The 21,920-nt window shown below is 39.3% G+C and overlaps 1 protein-coding gene across 2 annotated transcripts in view; it reads left to right on the forward strand.

Annotated features, from left to right (window-relative positions):
- Nucleotides 1-21,920, forward strand: part of FILIP1 (filamin A interacting protein 1) — a 207,663-nt gene that overhangs the window by 179,526 nt on the left and 6,217 nt on the right. Inside the window, exons 5-6 of one of the 2 annotated variants that reach the window (XM_076003180.1) lie at nt 8,576-11,381; nt 14,990-15,047. In XM_076003180.1, the coding sequence (XP_075859295.1) occupies nt 8,576-11,381; nt 14,990-15,047 (2,864 nt within the window). Of the gene's footprint in view, nt 1-8,575; nt 11,382-14,989; nt 16,193-21,920 lie in introns of those variants that run through there. The other variant, XM_012743151.3, reaches the window with a different exon arrangement.

Here is a 21,920-nt window from a genome sequence, read left to right on the forward strand (position 1 = left end):
AACTTATTTCCTGAGGGAGAGAGTTTCCTGTGGCAGTGCACTGTGTTTCCTAGATGGGTCATCCGGTAATTAGGTGTGATGAACATGGGCAACACATTCTTTGGGAATGGGAGGGAGGGAGGTATTTTTAGTAGAGACGGAGGCCTCACTCTTGCTCAGGCTGGTTTTGAACTCCTGACCTCGAGTGATCCTCCTGCCTCAGCCTCCCAGAGTGCTAGGATTACAGGCATGAGCCGCCATGTCTGACACACCTAGCTGAGTCTTTATAAACATCATCAAAAAGAAAGAGTATCTGCTTTCTCTTGTTTTAAAAAAATATTTTATTTGACCAATTTGGGAGGGTGTTTTGAGAAGTATTTTGAGCAACTTAGGAAATGTGAAAACACAATAAAAGGCATATCATCCTCCCTGGGGAAAGGACATAAGAACTGAAACCTGAAGGATGACAAAGAAGAGCCCGCAGGACTAGAGATTGGGTAGCTTATAAGCAACACATTTTTCTCTCATAGTCCTGGAGGCTGGAAGCTCGAGACCAGGGTGGCAGTGTGGCCGGTTCTGGTGAGGGCCCTCTTCCCAGTTGCAGACTGCTGTCTTCCTTGTATCCTCACATGTGAGCCAGAAAGAGCTATCGGGATCCCTTTTCTAAGGGCACTAATCCCATTTGTGAGGGCTCCACCCTCATGATGTGATCACCCACTAAAGGTTCCACCTCTTAATACCAACACATTGAGGGTTAGGATTTTAATATATGCATTTTGGAATTTGGGGAGGGCACAAACATCCAATCCATTGCACTTGTGTAGGTTGTAGCTTATAGGGGCATCTGCCCAGTGAAAGAATGAGGGCTGAAATCCAGTTCGCTCAGCATGGGACTGGTTCCATAGAGAGAAGGTGGACCTTTTTCTAGCTCTCACAAAGGTGCCATATGGGCTGCACCGCTGATAGCAAGGGAAGGGTATTGGGAATGACAATTGCAAAAGCCCTGAGCAATGACTTCCTCCATCCACAGCCCTACCTTTGGGTGTCCCTCTTTAGCATAAATGGCACTTTTTACATAGCCTTGCAATATATATTTTCATTCCTAGCACCTAATACACTGACAATGGGGAAAGGGCATTCAACCCATCTTTGCTGAATTATTGAGTGAATTAGTGAATCCTAGTTATATTTCTATATGAGGCAGGGAGCTTCCTATTAGAGTGTATAATCAGAAAGCTGCTGCTCAGTGATTCTTCAGATGGGCAGCATAATTAGCAGAAAACACCAGCCCTTATTGTGGTTCATATGAGCAAACAACTAACAATTTTCTAGACTTTAATTTTTACTATGACTGAGAGCTATTTACTAGTAATATACAAAGTGATTTATTTTTAACACATTAACTGCCATGTGGGTCGTATTTAACTCAATGCTAGTTTTAAGCCCAGGGCCTTTGAAGCATATGAAGACTCAATTTTCTGAAACAAATTCAATAAGTATGTCATGAGTCACATATAGCTCAAGTGGTGTGCAGTATAAAAATAGATTTTAGTGTGGCGTGACTTGCATATAACTCATGCACAGAAAACAATAAAAAATAACAAATTTTTCATAAATTAGAAAGGAGTCTCTTGTTTTTTGAAGTTTTTATTCCATTTCCATAGTAAAACACCATGGCTTCAGGGAAAAATTTTTTCCTAGTGTGGTAGTCAATGTGTTAAATATGTATAGCACTTATAAATTTAAATTAGCATGTTACTAGATTTTCTTAAAGAATAAATTGGTGTTTTACAATGGAGTCTGGCTGCCACCCACTATTTGTAAGCACTCACTGAATATGTGCTCACCTGGTAGTAGGAAACCTCATAATCAAGAAGAATAACTTATCAGTCATGAACTTTTTATGGTTTTCAGTTGTTGCCATCCATGCATTTTAAAGATAAATTACTATGGGTAATCAGTTTAGTTTGTTATGGGTTGTTGGGCTAACCCAAGAGAGTTGATAATGCATATTCTTGGTTTGTGATTTTCAACAAATACCCTTCAAGGCACATCATCAATATGCCTATTCTAGAGCAGAATTATACATAATCCATTCAAAATTTGTTGAAGAGTCAAACGTCATTAGTGATAATTTGCTTGAGATTTGTGTGTGTGCATGTGTGTGTGTGCTATTTGAATTAATTGGATTATACTAGCAAAGTAAATGTAATAAAATTACTAGATTATTTTAACTTTATAGGATATAGTTTTTTTTTTGTTTGTTTGTTTTTTTGAGACAGAGTCTCGCTTTGTTGCCCAGGCTAGAGTGAGTGCCATGGCGTCAGCCTAGCTCACAGCAACCTCAAACTCCCGGGCTCAAGCAATCCTGCCTCAGCCTCCTGAGTAGCTGGGACTACAGGCATTCGCCACTATGCCTAGCTAATTTTTTCAACGTATTTTTAGTTGTCCAGATAATTTCTTTCTATTTTTAGTAGACACAGGGTCTCGCTCTTGCCTCCCAGAGTGCTAGGATTACAGGTGTGAGCCACTGTGCCCGGCCCCTTAATGCACTATTTTTAAAAAATCAGAATTAAAGCAAAAATCCATAATGAAGAAAATATCAAAATTTCAAATGAGGACAAAATCTTACTGCAGCTGCACAACCCAGCCTCATCCACTTTTCTGTAATCTCAGCCCTATGCAGTATATTAGGGACGTTAGAATAATTTTAGATAATTATTATGATAGTCACCACCATGAGGGACTGCAGTGATTTATTAAAACGTAACACTTCTTCCTGAGTCATTTGGTAAAACCATGCCCTATCATGTTAACAAGCTGCTGAGCCCTATACTATGCTCTAGTTGGGAAAAAATGCGTTGTGATTAACAACTTCAAACTACATGCAAGCTTGACTCTTTTGAGGTTCATTCATCTTTAATTACAATCATGCCCTTGCTAGTTTTAACCTGCCCTCTCTCTTGAAAGACAGAGAGGCATACATACAGGGGAGAGTTGAAGAAAAGCAAAAACATTGTGCTGAGAAGGGAAATTAGGATGGTCTGGCTGAGAAACAAGCCTAGGGTGACTTTTTAGGTGACATCTGTGTTTTAAAATGGGGTCTGATGGCGTGAGATAGGGAAAAGTAACAACATCTTAAGGAAACAAAGAGATGATTGCTGTTCTGGTGCTAAGGCTGATACATTTAGCAAAATTGTTGAAAAGTGGAAGTGTCAAGAAAGTGGGGAAAAAGGTAGGCAGGTGTCCCCTTGAGTCTCTGGGAACATAGATTGACAACTCTTCCAAGGATGGTGTATATTGCAAGAATGGGTAATTAGGATAAAGTTAAAAAAAAACTCTCACTTACCCTCCCCTCCAAATAAATTCGTACTTAGACAGACAATAAAAGGAAAGGTAAATTAATAAATATCTGTGAAACAGAACAGAGTGAGAATATTTTCTTTAGCATAAGATTGACTAGGCAGCAAATGGATCCCAATAAGAAAGAAAAAGTAAAAATCTCCAACAAACTAAATTATATAAACATGGAAAGGAATGAAATAATCACCCACAATCATAGACAAATGTGAGGGAAAAGCTAAAGATTACAAAAGGGGATTGAAAAAAAACCACAAATTTTATTATGAAACATTTCAAACATTTGCAAAGCTAAAGATAATAGTATAATGAACCCCATGCAATCATTACTTAGCTTCAACAATTAATCAACTCATAGCCCATCTGGCTTCATCTGTTCCCACCTCCCTGAATCACTTTGATATAAATCCCAGACACATCATTTCATTCATAAATATTTCAATATGTGTTTCTACAAGATAAGGACTCTTAAAAATACTGCCATAATCCATTATCAAACCTAAAATCTAATAATAATGCCTCAACAACATAACTTTTCCAATTGTCTCATTTTAAAAACAGCTTGATCAGTTGAGAAATCTGCAGTTAATGTAGGAAAAAAATAAAATAAAAATAAAAACAGCTTGAATAAGAATCCAAAAGATTACAATTGGTTCTAAATTTTCTTTTAATCTATCGGTTCCCCTCTCTTCTCTTTTTCATCTTGCAAGTTATTCGTTGAAGAAACTAGGCTGTTTATCCTATATAGTTGCTCACATTTTGGATTTTGCCAATTGCACCATGATGATGTCACTTAGCAATTTCTTGCCCATCTGTCCTGTAAACTGATAATTATATGAGCTTGATCTGATTCAGGTTCAATTTTTTGGTAAGAAAATGTCATATGTGGAGGTGTGTAATATGTATACAGTCTGGCTGTCTTTCTTTTTGAGAGACATTGATGAGCATTGCTTACATCCATTATTTCACTGGGGACTACAAATGGTGGTATTCAATTAATATAATTCTTTATTAATACTGGCATGCAATCATTTCTTTATTAACTGGACTATTACTATAAGGAAAAACAAAGAGGTCGGGCGCAGTAGGTCATGCCTGTAATGCTAGCACTGGGAGGCCGAGGTGGCCAGATTGCTCGAGGTCAGGAGTTCGAAACCAGCCTGAGTAAGAGCGAGACCACGTCTCTACTATAAATAGAAAGAAATTAATTGGCCAACTAATATATATATATATAAAAAACTAGCCAGGCATGGTGGCGCATGCCTGTAGTCCCAGCTACTCGGGAGGCTGAGGCAGTAGGATCACTTGAGCCCAGGAGTTTGAGGTTGCTGTGAGCTAGGCTGACGCCACGGCACTTACTCTAGCCTGGGCAACAAAGCGAGACTCTATCTCAAAAAAACCCAAAAAACAAAGAGCTTTAAATTAAGCAGGAACATGTTACTATCTCTCTATTATAAATATAAGTTATATATAAAATATATATATTTTAAAATATTAAATTATTCATCCTGCCCTACCTGTTTTCTGTATCTACGTCCCCATTTATCCTTCGTTTTACAAGCAGAGTGACATCATCTGATTTATCCTTTTTTTTTAAGTATTATGATGGCTTCTGGGGAGAGAACAAACTACAGGCAGGCAAGAGTGGAAACTGGGAGTCAGATCAAGTGGCTATTGCAAAATCCAGATAAGAGATGATGGTGGCTTTGGCCAGGGTGATAGCAGTGGAAGAGATGGGAAGTAATTGGATTTGGGATATACTTTGAAGGTAGAGTTGACAAGATTTGCAGAGGAATTGAATGTAGGTATGTGCAAGAAACAGAGGACCCAAGGATGAATCTGGATTTGGGGCCTAAGCATCTGGAAGGAGTAGTTGTAGTTGACTGACATGAGGAAGATATGATTGGAACAGGTTCATAGGGGAGGACTGGGAGCTTAGAGGAGATAAAGAATGAACAGCCCAGTGGGTTCATAGCTAATTGAATGACAATGTCCATGCTACTGAATGGATTGATGTCAGCAGGAGGGAGATCTGGAGAGTGTTTTGAAGGGCTTTGTGCATTGACCTGTCTTTTTATTAGTAACTGGGGTCATTTTGCCATTGACACAATGTTAGGTAAGCTGCTATGTTGGGTGACAGAACAGAGTCAAAGGATGATCTTGACAATTCTAGGATAGATTGAATCAAGCAAAATGAAGTTAACCTAAATAAAGTCTTGCAAATTTGAGCTGTTCAGGCAATATCTATTTGAGGAATAACATTGTTATTAAAGACAGTGTTTGTGCAAACATATCTGGCTCAAAATCCCAACCTGCCTTTTCTTAAGATTAAGTCTAATAACTTTCCTTATTTGTAAAATGGTACAGTAATGCTTTGCAAACAACAAAAAGTTGTTGTGACAAATGAAATAATTAAACACTTAACACCCTCTCTGAAAGATCTTTCCTTTTAGTCTTTTTTTTTTTTTTTCAAATTAGGTATTAGCAAATATTGGCATTTGGGATGGGCTTTTAAGAGCCTCTTGAAATAATATTATAACTAGAGATTTTCTGGGATCTGAAACTTTACTTCCTCAGAACAAGTTTTCTTGTCATTTCCTCTAACTCCACCTGAAAATGTCAGCCCCATCTCTTTATTTCCCCCATCTCTGCTTTCACCTCTCTCTACCTTAAGATTAATAACCAATTTTATGTTTTCTATCATATTTTAAGTCAGTCTCTAATAATATTTGTTTACAACCCTTTCTCTCTTTATCTGATAGCTTGGAACACTTTCTAGGGCTTTTCATTTTTTAATATTTTATTGATACATAATTTATATACAATAAAATTCACCAATTTATACAATCAGATCAGTCTTAACCAATGTATACAGCATCAACAATCATAGAACATTTGGGTCTACACTTTTAAAGTCTTCTAGTTGGAAATAAATTTTTGAACATGCTTACATACATGACAAATTTGCAAGTTACAAAATACAGTTTTATTCAGTATAAAATGAGAAATGAAGAATACATTTAAGAATAATTATTAAGAAAAGCAAAAGAATTCTAAAAAAATCTATGTAATCATTTACTTGCCTTCTTTTATCCTCTAAATAAAATGACATGCCTGCAGAAAATGAAAAACTTGCTAAGAATAAATTTTATTTCAGGATACTTAGGGCTCTACCTGTAACTGCAGATGAGAATCAGGGTATTTGAATCAGTTTTTTAGTCTTGGTCTCCTGGTTTGTTTCCTTTTCATGCAAATATGTTTAGAATCAGGGTGCAGTTGAAGAATGGGAAGTTGAAAAGAGAAGAGAGTGGAGAGGAGGTGGTAAAACCAGTTGGCACAAGCAACACTTAAACCTCCGATTCTCCTCCTTAAATAGCATAATTACATGGAAATGGTGCCTGGTAATGTAGAGCAAATTAATTGAAGTACAAAATGAAATTGTAACCATTAGAAAATCATTAGAAAAAGCTGTAATATTCCATAGGCATTATGTTTTGTGGATAGACACATGCTAATGCTTTTGAATGCTTTCTTAACGTAAAATGAGGATTTCTAGATATGGGGGTGAGATAAAGTTAGACAAGAGCCAGTCCCTGCCTTCCCCAAATCCTCTTTCTTTGGTGCTCCTGTCTTGCTCCATGGTTCCTTCATTCTTATCTCACTTTCCTATCTCTCTGCTTTTGATAGCTCTTCCTTATTCTCTTTGCCTCTTATTTTGAGGCATTTCCCAAAGTTTTTTCTCTATCCTCTCCTTTTTTTCTTTTTACCTATTTTCTTCTTTGGAGATCACATTTATTTCTATGTCTAAGGGAACATCACCTCACTTATGTAAATAAAAATCCAAGAATCACCAGGCTGTTAGCACTGTAAGTGTTAGTGTTTCTACGTAGAGAAAGATGGCTGACAAAGTGGTCCGATGAGTCCCTGTGATTGTCCTCACTGTTCCGCACATCCCCTCACTTTAATTTCCACTCTTCCTCCCACTAGATCCCAGGGTGTACTGCTCCAACATTAAAGTTCTGGCCTAACTGTGGATCAAAATCCCCTCCCTTTGTTTCTATGCAGAGGTTATAATTTTTTTTAAAAAGGACTAAAACCAGCAGATAAAAGTTACATAAAAAGAACACAAAAACCTATGAGAGAGACAGAAAGCCTTAATTTAGCCTCTTCTTCTTTGAGTTCTGATATTCCCATAGCCATTTTACAGGCTAAACAGAGGTTGTTCAACCTCCAATGCTAAAGGTAGATGGACAGTAGAGAATACCTTGCTCAGTCCGCACGGAGAGGACTCCCTCCCTTGACTGAGGTTTCCCTGTTGAGAGACACACTTCTTGTCTAGGAGACTGACAACTAGAATGGCCGCATTCTTCAAGGGAGGCCACTGCTCACTAGATCAGAGACACCCATTGTCTAATGGCCACTAATAATATCAAAGTACTGGCCTAATAACAACTGTAATATCCATTCAACAAAATGTAGTAGTATTTTGGTTTTTATTTAATATCAAATACTCAGCTCAGCATTGTGAAGAGCTTTAGTTAGCACATCTCTACATAGGTAACTTCCAAATCTATATTTCTAGCTGAAGCTTATTTGTTCATTCTTCCTCTTGTTTATCCATTCAGTCAATATTTCTTCAGCACCTCCATGTGTTAGGCTTTGTGCTAGGTTGTAAACAAGACACACATGGCACCTGCCTTCATGGAACTTGCATAAAGAGAGGTAGACAGGCATGAAAAAAGTACCAGTTGGTAAGTGTTATAAAGGAAGACTGCAGAGTATTATGGAGTCTGTAAGAAAATGTGACTTAATCGAGCCCAGACTGAATCAAACTCCTGGGCTCAAGCCATCCTCTCACCTTGGCCTCCTAAAGTGCTGGGATTATAGGCGTGAGCCTATATTAAAGTATAATATACATGCAGAAAGATACACATACGTGCTCAGCTTACTGAACTTTCATAAACTAAACAATCCTGTATAACCAGCATGTAAATTACAAAATAGAAACTAGCTCCACAAAAGCTAGTGGTGCCCCCTTCTGCTCACTACCCCTCTCTAAAGGGTAACCAATATCCTGATTTCTTATTAGTTTTATTAATAGCAATTTTTAAAAATTTGATATTACAACAATCAATAAGAGATTTATTGTAGTAGCATTTTGGTTTTTACTTAATATCAAGACTTAAACCTATCTGCTGATCATTCTTTTAATGTACAGTTATATTTTGTTTTCTAGGTTGAAAAAGCTCCTTGAACAAGAAAAGGCGTACCAAGCCCGTAAAGAAAAAGAAAATGCTAAACGGCTCAATAAACTAAGAGATGAGCTTGTCAAACTCAAGTCCTTTGCACTCATGCTGGTGGATGAAAGACAAATGCATATTGAGCAACTTGGCTTGCAAAGCCAGAAAGTACAGGATCTGACTCAGAAACTAAGGGAAGAAGAAGAAAAGCTCAGAGCCATTACTTCCAAATCCAAAGAAGACCGACAGAAATTGCTCAAGTTAGAAGTGGACTTTGAGCACAAAGCTTCAAGATTTTCTCAAGAGCATGAAGAGATGAATGCTAAATTAGCTAATCAGGAGTCTCACAACAGGCAACTTAGACTCAAGCTGGTTGGCTTAACTCAAAGAATCGAGGAGCTAGAAGAGACCAATAAAAATCTTCAGAAGGCAGAGGAAGAACTTCAAGAATTAAGAGATAAAATTGCCAAAGGGGAATGTGGAAACTCCAGCCTCATGGCAGAAGTGGAAAATCTCCGAAAGCGCGTGCTTGAAATGGAGGGGAAAGATGAGGAGATCACGAAAACGGAATCCCAGTGCAGGGAATTGCGGAAGAAGCTGCAAGAGGAAGAACACCATAGTAAGGAGCTCAAAATTGAAGTTGAGAAGCTACAGAAGAGAATGTCTGAACTGGAGAAATTGGAAGAAGCGTTTAGCAAGAGTAAATCTGAATGCACCCAGCTACATTTAAATCTGGAGAAAGAAAAGAACTTAACCAAAGACCTGCTAAATGAATTGGAAGTGGTCAAGAGTCGAGTTAGAGAACTTGAATGTTCTGAAAGTAGATTGGAAAAGGCTGAATTAAGCCTAAAAGATGATCTTACAAAACTGAAGTCATTTACTGTGATGCTGGTTGATGAAAGGAAAAATATGATGGAAAAAATAAAGCAAGAAGAAAGAAAAGTGGATGGACTCAATAAAAATTTTAAGGTGGAACAAGGAAAGGTTATGGATGTAACTGAAAAACTAATTGAAGAAAGTAAGAAGCTTTTAAAACTGAAATCTGAAATGGAGGAAAAGGTATACAATTTGACAAAAGAGAGAGATGAGTTGATAGGCAAACTGAAAAGTGAAGAAGAAAGATCCTCTGAATTAAGCTGCAGTGTTGACTTATTAAAGAAGAGACTTGATGGTATAGAGGAAATGGAAAGAGAAATAACAAGAGGAAGATCTCGGAAAGGACCTGAGCTCACCTGCCCAGAAGATAATAAAATTAAGGAACTAACACTTGAAATTGAAAGACTGAAGAAACGTCTCCAACAATTGGAGGTGGTTGAAGGCGATTTGATGAAGACAGAGGATGAGTATGATCAGCTGGAGCAGAAATTTAGAACTGAGCAAGATAAGGCTAACTTCCTCTCTCAACAACTAGAAGAGATCAAGCACCAGATTGCCAAGAATAAAGCAATAGAGAAAGGAGAGGCTGTGAGCCAGGAAGCTGAGCTGAGACACAGATTTCGGTTGGAAGAAGCTAAAAGTCGAGACTTAAAAGCCGAAGTACAAGCTCTCAAAGAGAAAATTCATGAATTAATGAACAAAGAAGACCAGCTTTCTCAGCTCCAAGTAGATTATTCTGTCCTTCAACAAAGATTTATGGAAGAAGAAAATAAGAACAAAAACATGGGGCAGGAGGTCCTCAATCTGACCAAAGAGTTGGAGCTTTCCAAGCGTTATAGCCGAGCTCTCAGACCTAGTGTGAACGGAAGAAGAATGGTGGATGTTCCTGTGACGTCGACCGGAATACAGACTGACGTAGTCAGCAGTGATGCAGCAGAGGAGGAAACGCCAGCTGTTTTCATACGGAAATCCTTTCAGGAAGAAAATCATATCATGAGTAATCTTCGACAGGTGGGACTGAAGAAACCTATGGAACGATCCTCTGTTCTCGACAGGTATCCTCCAGCAGCAAACGAGCTCACTATGAGAAAGTCTTGGAATCCATGGACGAGAAAAAGGGAAAACGGCCCCTCGATCACTCAGGAGAAAGGGCCTCGAACAAATTCCACCCCAGGGCACCCAGGAGAGCTAGTCCTTTCTCCAAAGCAGGGCCAGCCCCTGCATATCCGAGTGACACCAGATCATGAGAACAGTACTGCAACTTTGGAGATAACAAGCCCAACATCTGAAGAATTTTTTTCTAGTACCACCGTCATTCCTACCTTAGGGAATCAGAAACCAAGGATAACCATTATTCCATCACCAAATGTTATGTCTCAAAAACAAAAAAGTGGGGATACTACTCTTGGCCCAGAGCGAGCCATGTCCCCCGTCACGATTACTACGTTTTCCAGAGAGAAGACCCCAGAAAGCGGAAGAGGCACATTTGTGGACAGGCCCACATCCCCCATCCAGATCATGACAGTGTCTACATCAGCAGCACCAGCTGAGATTGCGGTTTCACCCGAATCCCAGGAAATGCCCATGGGAAGGACTATCCTCAAAGTCACCCCAGAAAAACAGACTGTTCCAACTCCAGTACGGAAATACAACTCCAATGCCAATATTATAACTACAGAAGACAATAAAATTCACATTCACTTAGGTTCTCAGTACAAACGATCCCCTGGGACTTCAGCTGAAGGCGTAAGTCCAGTTATTACGGTCCGACCAGTCAATGTGACAGCTGAAAAGGAAGTTTCCACTGGCACTGTCCTTCGTTCTCCCAGGAACCATCTCTCTTCACGACCCGGTGCAAGCAAAGTGACAAGCACTATCACCATAACACCAGTCACAACCTCATCTGCTCGAGGAACCCAGTCAGTGGTGAGTGGAAGAGGCTCCAAAGTGCAGGCCAGTGGAGGGAGGGAGAACGGAGGAGTGAGACTAACACAGCCCTGACAATAAAACATAGCATATGGCTCTCACTCTACCTGGACCAACCAACACATGTTTCCTAAAGGACAAGCTACACTGAGAAATGAACTTTGAAAGTGACTGACCTAATATTTTGACACATTGGGCCAACTTTGAGGGAAAATTTCACTTATTCATGGAAATTATGCAGACCTCAAAGTACTTGCAAAGATGGCCTTTTTGAAATGGTAGCATACAGTAATCATAATTTTTGAAATTTGGTTTTATGTTTAAAATACTTTAAAAATATTTTTATTTTATTACTTATTTACTTCTTACTTTTGTAGAGATAAGATTTGGAGTGCAGTGGTGCAATCATATAGCTCACTGTAACCTTAAAGTCCTAGGCTCAAGTGGTCCTCCTGCCTCAGCTTCCCAAGTAGCTGGGCCTACAGGTGTGCACTACCATGCCTGGCTAATTTTTTATTTTTTTATTTTTTTTACTTTTTGTAGAAATGGGGTTTTGCTCTGTTGCCCAGACTAGTCTCAAACTCCTGGTCTCAAGTGATTGTCCCACCTAGGCCTCCCAAACTGCTGGGATTATTGGTGTGAGCCACCATGCCCAGTGCAAAGTACTTTTTTAAATGGAGATTGGGGGAAACAGTTAATGTGCAGGAAGAATTAAAATTATTCCTAGGTTATATTTTTTTTTTTTTTTTTGAGACAGAGTCTCACTTTTGTTGCCCAGGCTAGAGTGAGTGCCGTGGCGTCAGCCTAGCTTACAGCAACCTCACACTCCTGGGCTCAAGCGATCCTCCTGCCTCAGCCTCCCAAGTAGCTGGGACTACAGGCATGCACCACCATGCCCGGCTAATTTTTTGTATATATATTTTTAGTTGGTCCATTAATTTCTTTCTATTTTTAGTAGAGACGGGGTCTCGCTCAGGATGGTTTCGAACTCCCAACCTCGAGCAATCCACCCGCCTCGGCCTCCCAGAGTGCTAGGATTACAGGCGTGAGCCACCGCGCCCGGCCAAGACCCTAGGTTATATTTTTATAATCTAAAATATTCAATATGTGGTTATGTATGGCAATAGTCATACTTTATTCCAAAAATAAGATTACAATATTTTAATATCAAAAATTTGTTAAAAGTATAGAAGAAGTGATTTTTATATGCCTAAAAACTATTTTATTTAATATCTTATAAAAGCAGTTGCTTCATAAATATTTATTTAATAACTAGCTGGAAGGCTAAATGAATGATTATAAAAAAGCGTGTCCAAAGCACAAAAACCAGAGCTTAAAAGTAAATTCTGTTTTTCAAAATACTTCCAGTAATGGTCTCCATGTATTAGAGGCAAATTGGTAAATGTAATTATAGAAGAGCATGTACTATTTAGATGTTAATTTAAGCTAATAGACTAGAAATTATGATTCCTAGTCTCTGAACAAATCCTACAACATATATTGAAATCTTTTAAGAAAGACAGGAGGCTCATAATTTAAATAGAAACTGTGGCTTATTTTCCCATATCCTTTATATAATTTACTTTAATTCTCTATGCACAAACATATACACAAGACAGACTTCAAACTATGACTTACTAATTGATTTGCCACTAAAGCTTTTAGTTATTGGCTCTACAGGATCCAAATAGCACTTGGAATTGTTTAGCCTTCTCAAATGGTTCAATACTGCTTTTTAGTCAATGCATAGCATAGTTTGGTTGTATAGAATCTTGCTTCTTTCTGCTGCATTTTATCAAATGATAGTGGAGGTGTAAATCACTGTAACTTAGAGTAGATTTTCTGCTGCGACATTTTATTCCCATTTTAAGGTTCAGATTACCCTCTGTAGCAACATCTTTGACTACTGATTAAACCCAATACACAAATAGGATTTCAAAACAAGTGTCTAAGATTTCTAAGGCCTGAATGATGGCCCACTTAATTCAGGCTTATTAGATCCTACAAAACCAAGCACAACAAAAGGTTTGGCACATCCCTCTTAGAATTTAAACAGTAAGGCTAGTTCATTTGTGCATTTATTCATTCAATAGTTGTTGAGTGTCAGCTATACTTTAGGCATGGGGTTAGGTGCTGGCATGCAAAGAGGACTTTAGAAATTCTTGACGTAGTGGGAGAGGCAGGATTGGAACCTACTTAGTGGTTCCAGATGGAGGTGTGTACAAAGGAACCAACAGAGAAGGCTTCACAGGGGAGGAAGTATTCATAGATAAGGGGAGATTTTTCAAAAAGGAAAAGGGAAGGAGTATGTAGACAGAACAGCATGTGCAAAGGCATGACAATGTGAAGGAGCTTGGAGTGTTTAGGGAATGGTGAGCAATCCCACTGTGCTGCTGTAGTTGGGCATGGGAAAAAAATGCCAGAGCAGAAAATGGAAAAGCAAACTGGAGTCAGGTATGGAAGGGAGGCACAAGTCTTATTATGGAATTGATATTTAATCTCATAAATAAAGGGAGCTATTGAAAGGGTAATGATCATGAGAAAAACATGACATTACTTATGTCTTAGAAAGATATGCCTAGAAAATAATTTAAAAGATAAATGAGAGGGCACAGAGGCTAAGGACAGGAATTGCTGTTGCAATTTTCCAGGCTTGAGATGGTGTAGGCTTGAACTATGGTAGTGAAAATGAGGACAGAAATCTATTGAAGATAGAATCAAAAAGATTTTATGACAAATTGAGTATAGAAGGTGGCTCTGGGGTTTCTGGTTTGGGTGTCTGGGTGGATAGGATGAGAAACTTAGGGGCATTAACTGTTGGGGAAAGCATAAGTAATGTTTGGACCATGTTATATTTAAGATATTTGGGGGACACTGGAAATGGCCAGCGAGTAGTTGGGAATATGATCTGCATTTCAGGACAGCATTGAAGCCTAGAGGTTCCACGGCTTGGACACATGGGGTAATAACTAAGGTGATTCTTAGGGTGAATGTGAACAATTAAAAGGGGTCCAAGAATGGAACATAGTGACCCTCACATTTAGAAGGCAGCAAGGAGTCAGTAAGTGATTGAAAAGGAGTTGTCAAAGACAGGAGGTGAATTGAGGAGACTCATGTAAGAAATCACAGCGAGAGAGTGATTGCAGCCTTTCAGAAAGATGGTGTGGTCAGCAATGACAACAAAAAATGAGAAGAGTCAGGTCATTCGCAGGTGAAAAGATTGCCCCTTCATCTGAAATGGAAGAAAGGGGGACGAGTAGAGGTAACTAAGGGACAGTAGGAGTAACATGGCCTGAGTTTTTGCCTGGTGGCCTATATTTTTCTATGTGAACTAAGAGTCAGGGCCATCTTCGGTGAGAGTAGAAGAGGTAGGTGAGTGCTTGAGAAGAGAAAGAAGTTTCAAGCAAAGATGTTTCAAGAGAAGGGAAAGGGAGGCAATCTGAGTGGGCTAGATACCAATTCCAAATTTCTTACAATTCTTTTATTTGGAGAAGGGTTGACTGTTGGTCTTTGGGTGGCGAGAGTCCTACTGATGTTCAGACTGATGGCATATCCGGGGGAAACTCACCTACATCTCCCTTGTTGTCTCTGTGTTTTCTCTCTTACAGTCAGGACAAGATGGGTCATCCCAGCGGCCTACACCCACCCGCATTCCTATGTCAAAAGGTATGAAAGCAGGAAAGCCAGTAGTGGCAGCCCCAGGAGCAGGAAATCTGACCAAATTCGAGCCTCGAGCTGAGACTCAGTCTATGAAAATAGAGCTGAAGAAATCTGCAGCCAGCAGCGCTACCTCTCTTGGAGGGGGGAAGGGCTGAGGGCAGTGGCTGAGGGGGTATGTTGTGCAGACGCTACTGCTGCTGTGAAAACGAACCTCCGTCTGCTTGTGCCAACTCTTTACATGTACTAATTTAAGTTTTAAACATCATGTTTATAAAATAACCAACTAATAGCCATGTGTCTTTCCTATTTTGTGCATTTGTTTCCATGCTGGGGGACAGAACTAATTAGCAAAACTACTGTTTGCCACGTGGTTTGTTGAAGACACTGGGCCTGAGGCAGGGCCTGGCCTCTCCTGCTAGTTTTGCTTCTAGCAAGTGTACCCATCAGTTACCCATCTGAGCAGGCTCAGTGTTTTCATCAGTAAGAGGTGGGGGCTGGATCACATGCTCTCCAAGCCTGGCTCCATATTTCCTAATTATAAGCCAAATTTAATAGACCTCATTCCACAGTACTTTATTTTTCAAAAATTCTATTATGAAATAAGATATAGTTTAACAATTCTCATTTGCCTTTATCAAATCCTGAATTTGCTTTATGAGCTCGGAAAAAAAATCACATAGCTATCACAGGACCTGGACCTCTAAAAGTTTGCAAAAACAAAAGCCTCTGAGATGATTTAAGATAATAATTTGAATGTGAAATAAAGTGGAAATGAAATATGGAAAATTAAAAACAGAGTTTTACTTATTTGTGTGTCTGTGTGTATTGTAGAAGTTTTAGCTCCCTCCAAAAGATTCCCAACATTTCTTTAGCAGTAATTTTAGAACCATTAATGTCAGACTCATGCTCTATTCAAGTGTACAATTGATTTAAATTGTGGAGCAGTTTGAATAGAGCTGCCAAATGGCCTTTTATAGCTCAAGAGAGATTGTGATTGATAGAAAATAGCAGAAAGTAAATTTTGATACATTAATGCAAAGAAAAAAGTGACATGATGCATAGCTTAATTGAATTCAAATATTTTCCTCAGTTAAGTGTGAACTTTACTTGCAAATGTAGAACCAGTTCGTGATTTCGGGTGTGTGTGTGTGTGTGTGGTGTGGAGAAGTGAATTATTATTACTGTCACTTTTATTCACGTTTGAATCATTTTCTTTAATTTTTAAGCATGTTTTAATCAGCATGAAACAGAGTGTGAATGCAAAATTCCAGGTGTATTTGTGACATTAACCATGTTAAAGTGGACATTGTGCTTCATAGTCACAGAACCACAAATGAGCTCAAAGCTGGTAACCCACAGCTTAGCATAAAAGGTCTCATGTAGGCTGCACCTTTGCCAGAATTTTTGAGCCAACTGAGTAAACTTTATAAAAATACAATAATAACAAAGTTACAATTTTTTATCTTTCCATTTTTGAACCAGGAAGGCTCCAAAATTATATGGACAGCACCTGCTCTTGATATTTGGGAAAAGGCAGATTAAAAAAAAATGTTTGATTAGTTTTTAGCCCACGAATTAACGTTTCATAATAAAGAAGCTCTTTTCTGAGTCCTTTTCCACACCATATTTCTTATCACTTGCAGAATTTGGATTTGAATTGTATATGGTGGTGGTAGATGTAGATACCTTATAGTATTCACATTCACTTTAATCAGATCTCTGTTGCCTACTGCTCATCAGTTCTTAGCATATGTACGAAAAAATGTTGAGCAACCATGTTAAAGACGTGCCATAATGACGGGATTTCAAGGTTGAAGAAGAGAGAGAAACGTAGAAAAAAGACTATGAAATGTGATTTTGGACAAGTTTAAACAAGAGAGTTTGCCACTTAGAATACTGACTTACATTTTTTTAAAAGGGAATTTTTCCCCTTTCATAAAGTGGACAACCAGCTCTTCCAAAAACAAGGTCATTCACTGTTTTTGCTAATGCCGACTTGGCCTTTGCAAAGTATTTAGTGTTACTGGACCTTACCATGATGCATTTGAACAAACGAGGTGTCAAGAGAACCAAACACTGCATTCCTTTTGACTCTACCTGCCATTCTTCAGTAACTTTTATCATAATCTCATTGCCACTGCTGCTGTTTTTGCTTTTATCTGCTCACACCATGCTTACTATGCTGTTTCCTCCTGGAAGTCTATACCATCTGCAGGGAGAGTGCTCTGAAGGCTTAACAGTGCATGTGTAGGATGTTTAGACATCTAGATCTTGGAATAGAGCCACCTACAAAGTACAACTGCTAAGAAAACTTGGCAGAACAATGCATATTCACTTTTCAGAAATGGTAAGGAGTAACCACCATGGCAGTTTTTCTTTGTAATTTTAGAACCAACTCTACATTTATCAGCTAACTTTGCTTTAAACCACATATTAGAAATAAAATCCACTGGGGATAGGAGGTGGAGTATTAAATGCACTCCAACTCTGGCTTCCATTTATGAACATAATGTTTTTAAGATGCAATTTAATGTGTTTTTGTAGAAGTAAATGGGATTAAAAGTTTAGAATCTTTTCTGGTCCTGAAATGTTTTGTACAGTAAAATAAAAGGGGTCTCACCATGGCTGGTGTGTATAGTTGCTTCTCAGCTCTCACCTTGCAACACTCCAGGTGGGTGGGAAACTCAGGGGTGGGAGGTGTGTGCCACTGCACAGACTTCAGCGTGATGGTGCCTTCTAGGGACAGGCAGGGCACAATCTATACAGCTACAGAGAAGACGCTGGTCTTCTTGGTCTGAGAATAATTTTAATATGTTGACTACCGCAGCACACTATGATGGTGGCCACCTCCCATGAATGGTCCCAGAAATGTTCCAATATGGGACACAGCTCTAGGAGTGTTTATCATTTTTTAAAAATGTGAGCTTTACATCTAGGTCATCTGCTTAAACAGGATTGTATTCGGTTTCTACTGGCATTACTATTTTATTTCCAGTAAGGATTAGTTGATGGGTGGCAATTGGGCTCTCTAGAGATTTTAATGTATTCATTGATGGTGTTACCGGGTCTCTTACTAGAATGTCTTCAAGAAAGAAGTAAAGAAATAGCTTTGATGTGTAGTGTGGGAAGAGTGTAATTTCAGGGATATGGAAACAAGTTCAAGAACATATGTAGAAAGATTTAAATTTCTCATTCTCTCATAGATTAAAAATACTGAGGGAAGAGTGAGACTTTCCTGACTGGGAAAACCACAGAGATATAGATAAGAAGAGCACATTTATTTTGGAAACTGGAAGGCGAGAGAGAGAGGGCGAGGTAATGAGGAGATGAACAGAGAGAGGATTTCCCAGTAAATGGGCATGTATGATTGCAAAATGTCCCCAACCCAGATAAAGTTTAGTGTTTCCTCTCTACCTCTTCCTGGTTCTCCTCATTGGTTATGTCTTTGTTCTCTTCTGTTTCAACTTCTCCTTTTCACTTGCTATTTCCACACAGGATATAAATATGCTCTGACCTCTTCCATTTTAGCAAAATTCTTCCTTCAACTGTGCAGTCCTCTATAGCTATTGCCCTGTCTCCTTCCATGCCCAGGTAAGCTACTGACACATTTCCTGCCTCCACGTTCACACTGCTCATGTATTCTGTAATTACTTTTTGTTTTTATTAAAAAAATTCATATACATGGTTTAAATATCAGCCAGTGCTAAAAGACAATGAAAACAGATGTTCCTTATCCTTTTCCTCAGTTTTTTCCCCCTAGAGAAAAACCACTTCCAACTCTTGGCTGTTTCTTCTGGGATTTATTTTCATATTTCTAAATAATGCGCTTGTAGTCTGACTTTTTATTTCCAGAGTTTAGATATCTTTTGTTTTCTTGTTTTGTTTTGTTTTGTTTTGTTTTTGAGACAGAGTCTCACTCTGTTGCCTGGGCTAGAGTGCCATGGCGTCAGCCTAGTTCACAGCAACCTCAAACTCCTGGGCTCAAGCGATCCTCCTGCCTCAGCCTCCCGAGTAGCTGTGACTACAGGCATGTGCCACCATGCCCAGCTAATTTTTTTCTATAGCTTTAGTTGTCCTGCTAATATCTTTCTATTTTTTTTTTTTTTTTTTTTTTTAGTAGAGATGGGTCTCACTCTTGCTTAGGCTGGTCTTGAACTCCTAAGCTCAAGCTATCCACCCGTCTTGGCCTACCAGAGTGCTAGAATTACAGGCACAAGCCACTGCTCCTGGCCCCTGTTATCATTTTGATTGTTGAAGATTTAGCCCTGTCACTTTGCCCTCTCTTCCCTTTTTCCCACTCTCCCAATATGATTATACCAAAATTTTTTGAGATATCAGCAGCAAGCATTTATAAATTTATATATGTTTATGTTTACAGTGTAAACTTAAATATTGTTCCCTGCCGAGCCGAGTAGTATACTATGATTATACTCTCTTCCTCTTAGGAAGAAAATCATTGCCTTAATTTTCATCTGCTTGGTTTTCTATGTGTCTCCATGTTTTCCAAATGCTCCACTAGATCTGCCAAACACCTATCAGTAGTTTTTCCAAACACTTAAACACATCAGTTTCATATTTTTCCCTGGAGGTCTTCCTAGTTCAACCCTCTGCTTCCTTATTCAGTCTGGACTGGTTGTCCTCTAGGCTTATTGCACAGTCACTGTCCTTTTGCTTTTGATGAATGCTCTGTTTCCTTATCTTCTACTTCTTTCACCTATCTATCTATCTAAATATCTAAGTTTTGAAGTACATCTTCCAGTGGTTTCTAAAGGGAACCATCCTACAGTAACCTTCCTGGGGCAGGTTTTCTGCATTCTGGAAACAGGTCAGGGCAGGTGAGATGAGATTCTCTTAGTTCAGGGTTTAAACTTTTTACTGCCCTGCATTCAGTCTATGCTGCTGATTTTTGTACCTAGATTCTTAGGTCAGTTTTTCCAGAATATAAGCCTCTGGTCTCTGGGAAGGGTGAAGGTAGAGTTACGCTGTACTCTTCTCCCTTAGTGACCAAGATGTCTAACCTTCTTTGGTTCTCCTTTCACCTCTCTGCCTACTCTGCCTCAGTCTCCCTTGCTGGCTCCTTATTTTATGCATACATGTTAAGGACTGATGTTCCCCACATCTCTATCAAAAGCCATTTTTCCACTCTGCATGCTTGCTCTGGTTCTTTCATGTGCAACCATATCTGATAACTCCCAAACCTCTATCTCCAACTGTGTATCCAACTTTGTACTGTATTATCTCCCACTCAACTTGTCTAAAAACCACTCTCAATACCTCCCCATTCCTCTTCCCAATCTTCTCCTCTTATTATTCTCCACATAAGCAGGGGTGTCCTGATCTACCCAGTCCCCCAAGCTAGTAACCTAGCAGCTATCTAGGCTTCTCCTTTTCCCTCAGCCCTCCAGTAAACTCATTCAGCAAGTCCTGCTAACCTTTTTTTTAAATTTTTTCTTTTTGAGACAGGGTCTTGCTCTGTTGCAGGAGATAGAGTGCAGTGGCATCATCATAGCTCACTGCAATTTCAAACTCCTGGGCTCAAGCAATTCTCCTGCCTCAGCCTGCCAAATAGCTGGGACTACAGGCATGCGCCACCACATTTGGGTGATATTTTCTATTTTTTCTAGAGACGGGATCTCACTCTTGTTTAGGCTGATCTCAAATTCTTGACCTCGAGTTATTCTCTGGCCTCCGCCTCTCAGAGTGCTAGGATTACAGGAATGAGCCACTGTGCCAGCCGTAGTCCTGCTTATTCTAACCCACTAACATCTCTAGCAGTCAAATCCACCTGTCCATTTCCCTCACTGTGGCCTAAATTGAGATTTGAATTACTTCTCTTCTGGGTTACTCTCATACACTCCTAATTGGTGTCATAATCTCCAGCCTCAAAACTCTCAAATCTGTTTTTCATTTTATTTTCCAAAGTGCAAGTTGATTGTATCACTCTTCTATTTGAACTCTCCCCTGTCCCCAAATCTCATTACCTACAGAATATAATGTCAACTCTTTGGTATGGCACTCAAGTCTCCCTTTGACTGGGCTGTTCACCTCCCACTCTTCTGAGTACCTTTCCCTTTTCCTTTCCCTTGGTAGGAGCCTGGCACTCCGTTTATGAAATTGCTTGAATATCAAGCCATACCATGTTCCTTGACTTGCTTAATCTGTTCCTTCTCTCTGAATTGCACTTTCTCCTATTTTTCTTTCTGTTGGTCGCATCCTTCTCTGTTCAAAATCTCTTTTGCAAATATTGCCTCCTCTAGGAAGATAAACCGTTATTTCAGAATCTATCCTGAGGTTCAAAGGCCTCTCCATTGCTGTGAAAATCTTGGCATTCCCTGCACAAAAACAAAACAAGCTGCTAAGGAATGGTAGAAAGTTGGGCAAGAAGGAAGTGCTCTTGATTTCTCCCCTTACAACACAGACCTTGTGAGAATGACATGAAGGAACTAACAAGTCATGTGTGAGAATACAGAGGTAGAGAAATCATGGAATTAGAGGGCATTCAGGTACTGTCATTTTGGAGGGTGAAAGTTACTCCTATTTCCCTGCAACGGGACAATAGCAGAAGTGGATGCAACAGGCAGGAATCCTGGACTGGGGAGTTCTTGCCTCTGAAGAACCACATGCATGAAGTAGGAGACCTGAGAGCTTTCTGTGAAGTTCAAATATGACATGCATTCATGAATAACAAATGGCCCTTTTCTCACGCTCTCTCACTCCCATAGGAGTGTGAAGGGTACTTTAGGAAAGAAAGTTTCAGGGTGTTGTTATATTCTTCAAGTCTTGTTGCACCCTCAAAATAGAACAGAGAGGCTCTCATTTTAAATGACCAAACAGCACCAACAGGCAGGATTTAGATTTAGGATAGACACCAGAGTGAAC

Source organism: Microcebus murinus, chromosome 5, assembly GCF_040939455.1.
Source record: "Microcebus murinus isolate Inina chromosome 5, M.murinus_Inina_mat1.0, whole genome shotgun sequence".
NCBI lineage: Eukaryota > Metazoa > Chordata > Mammalia > Primates > Cheirogaleidae > Microcebus > Microcebus murinus.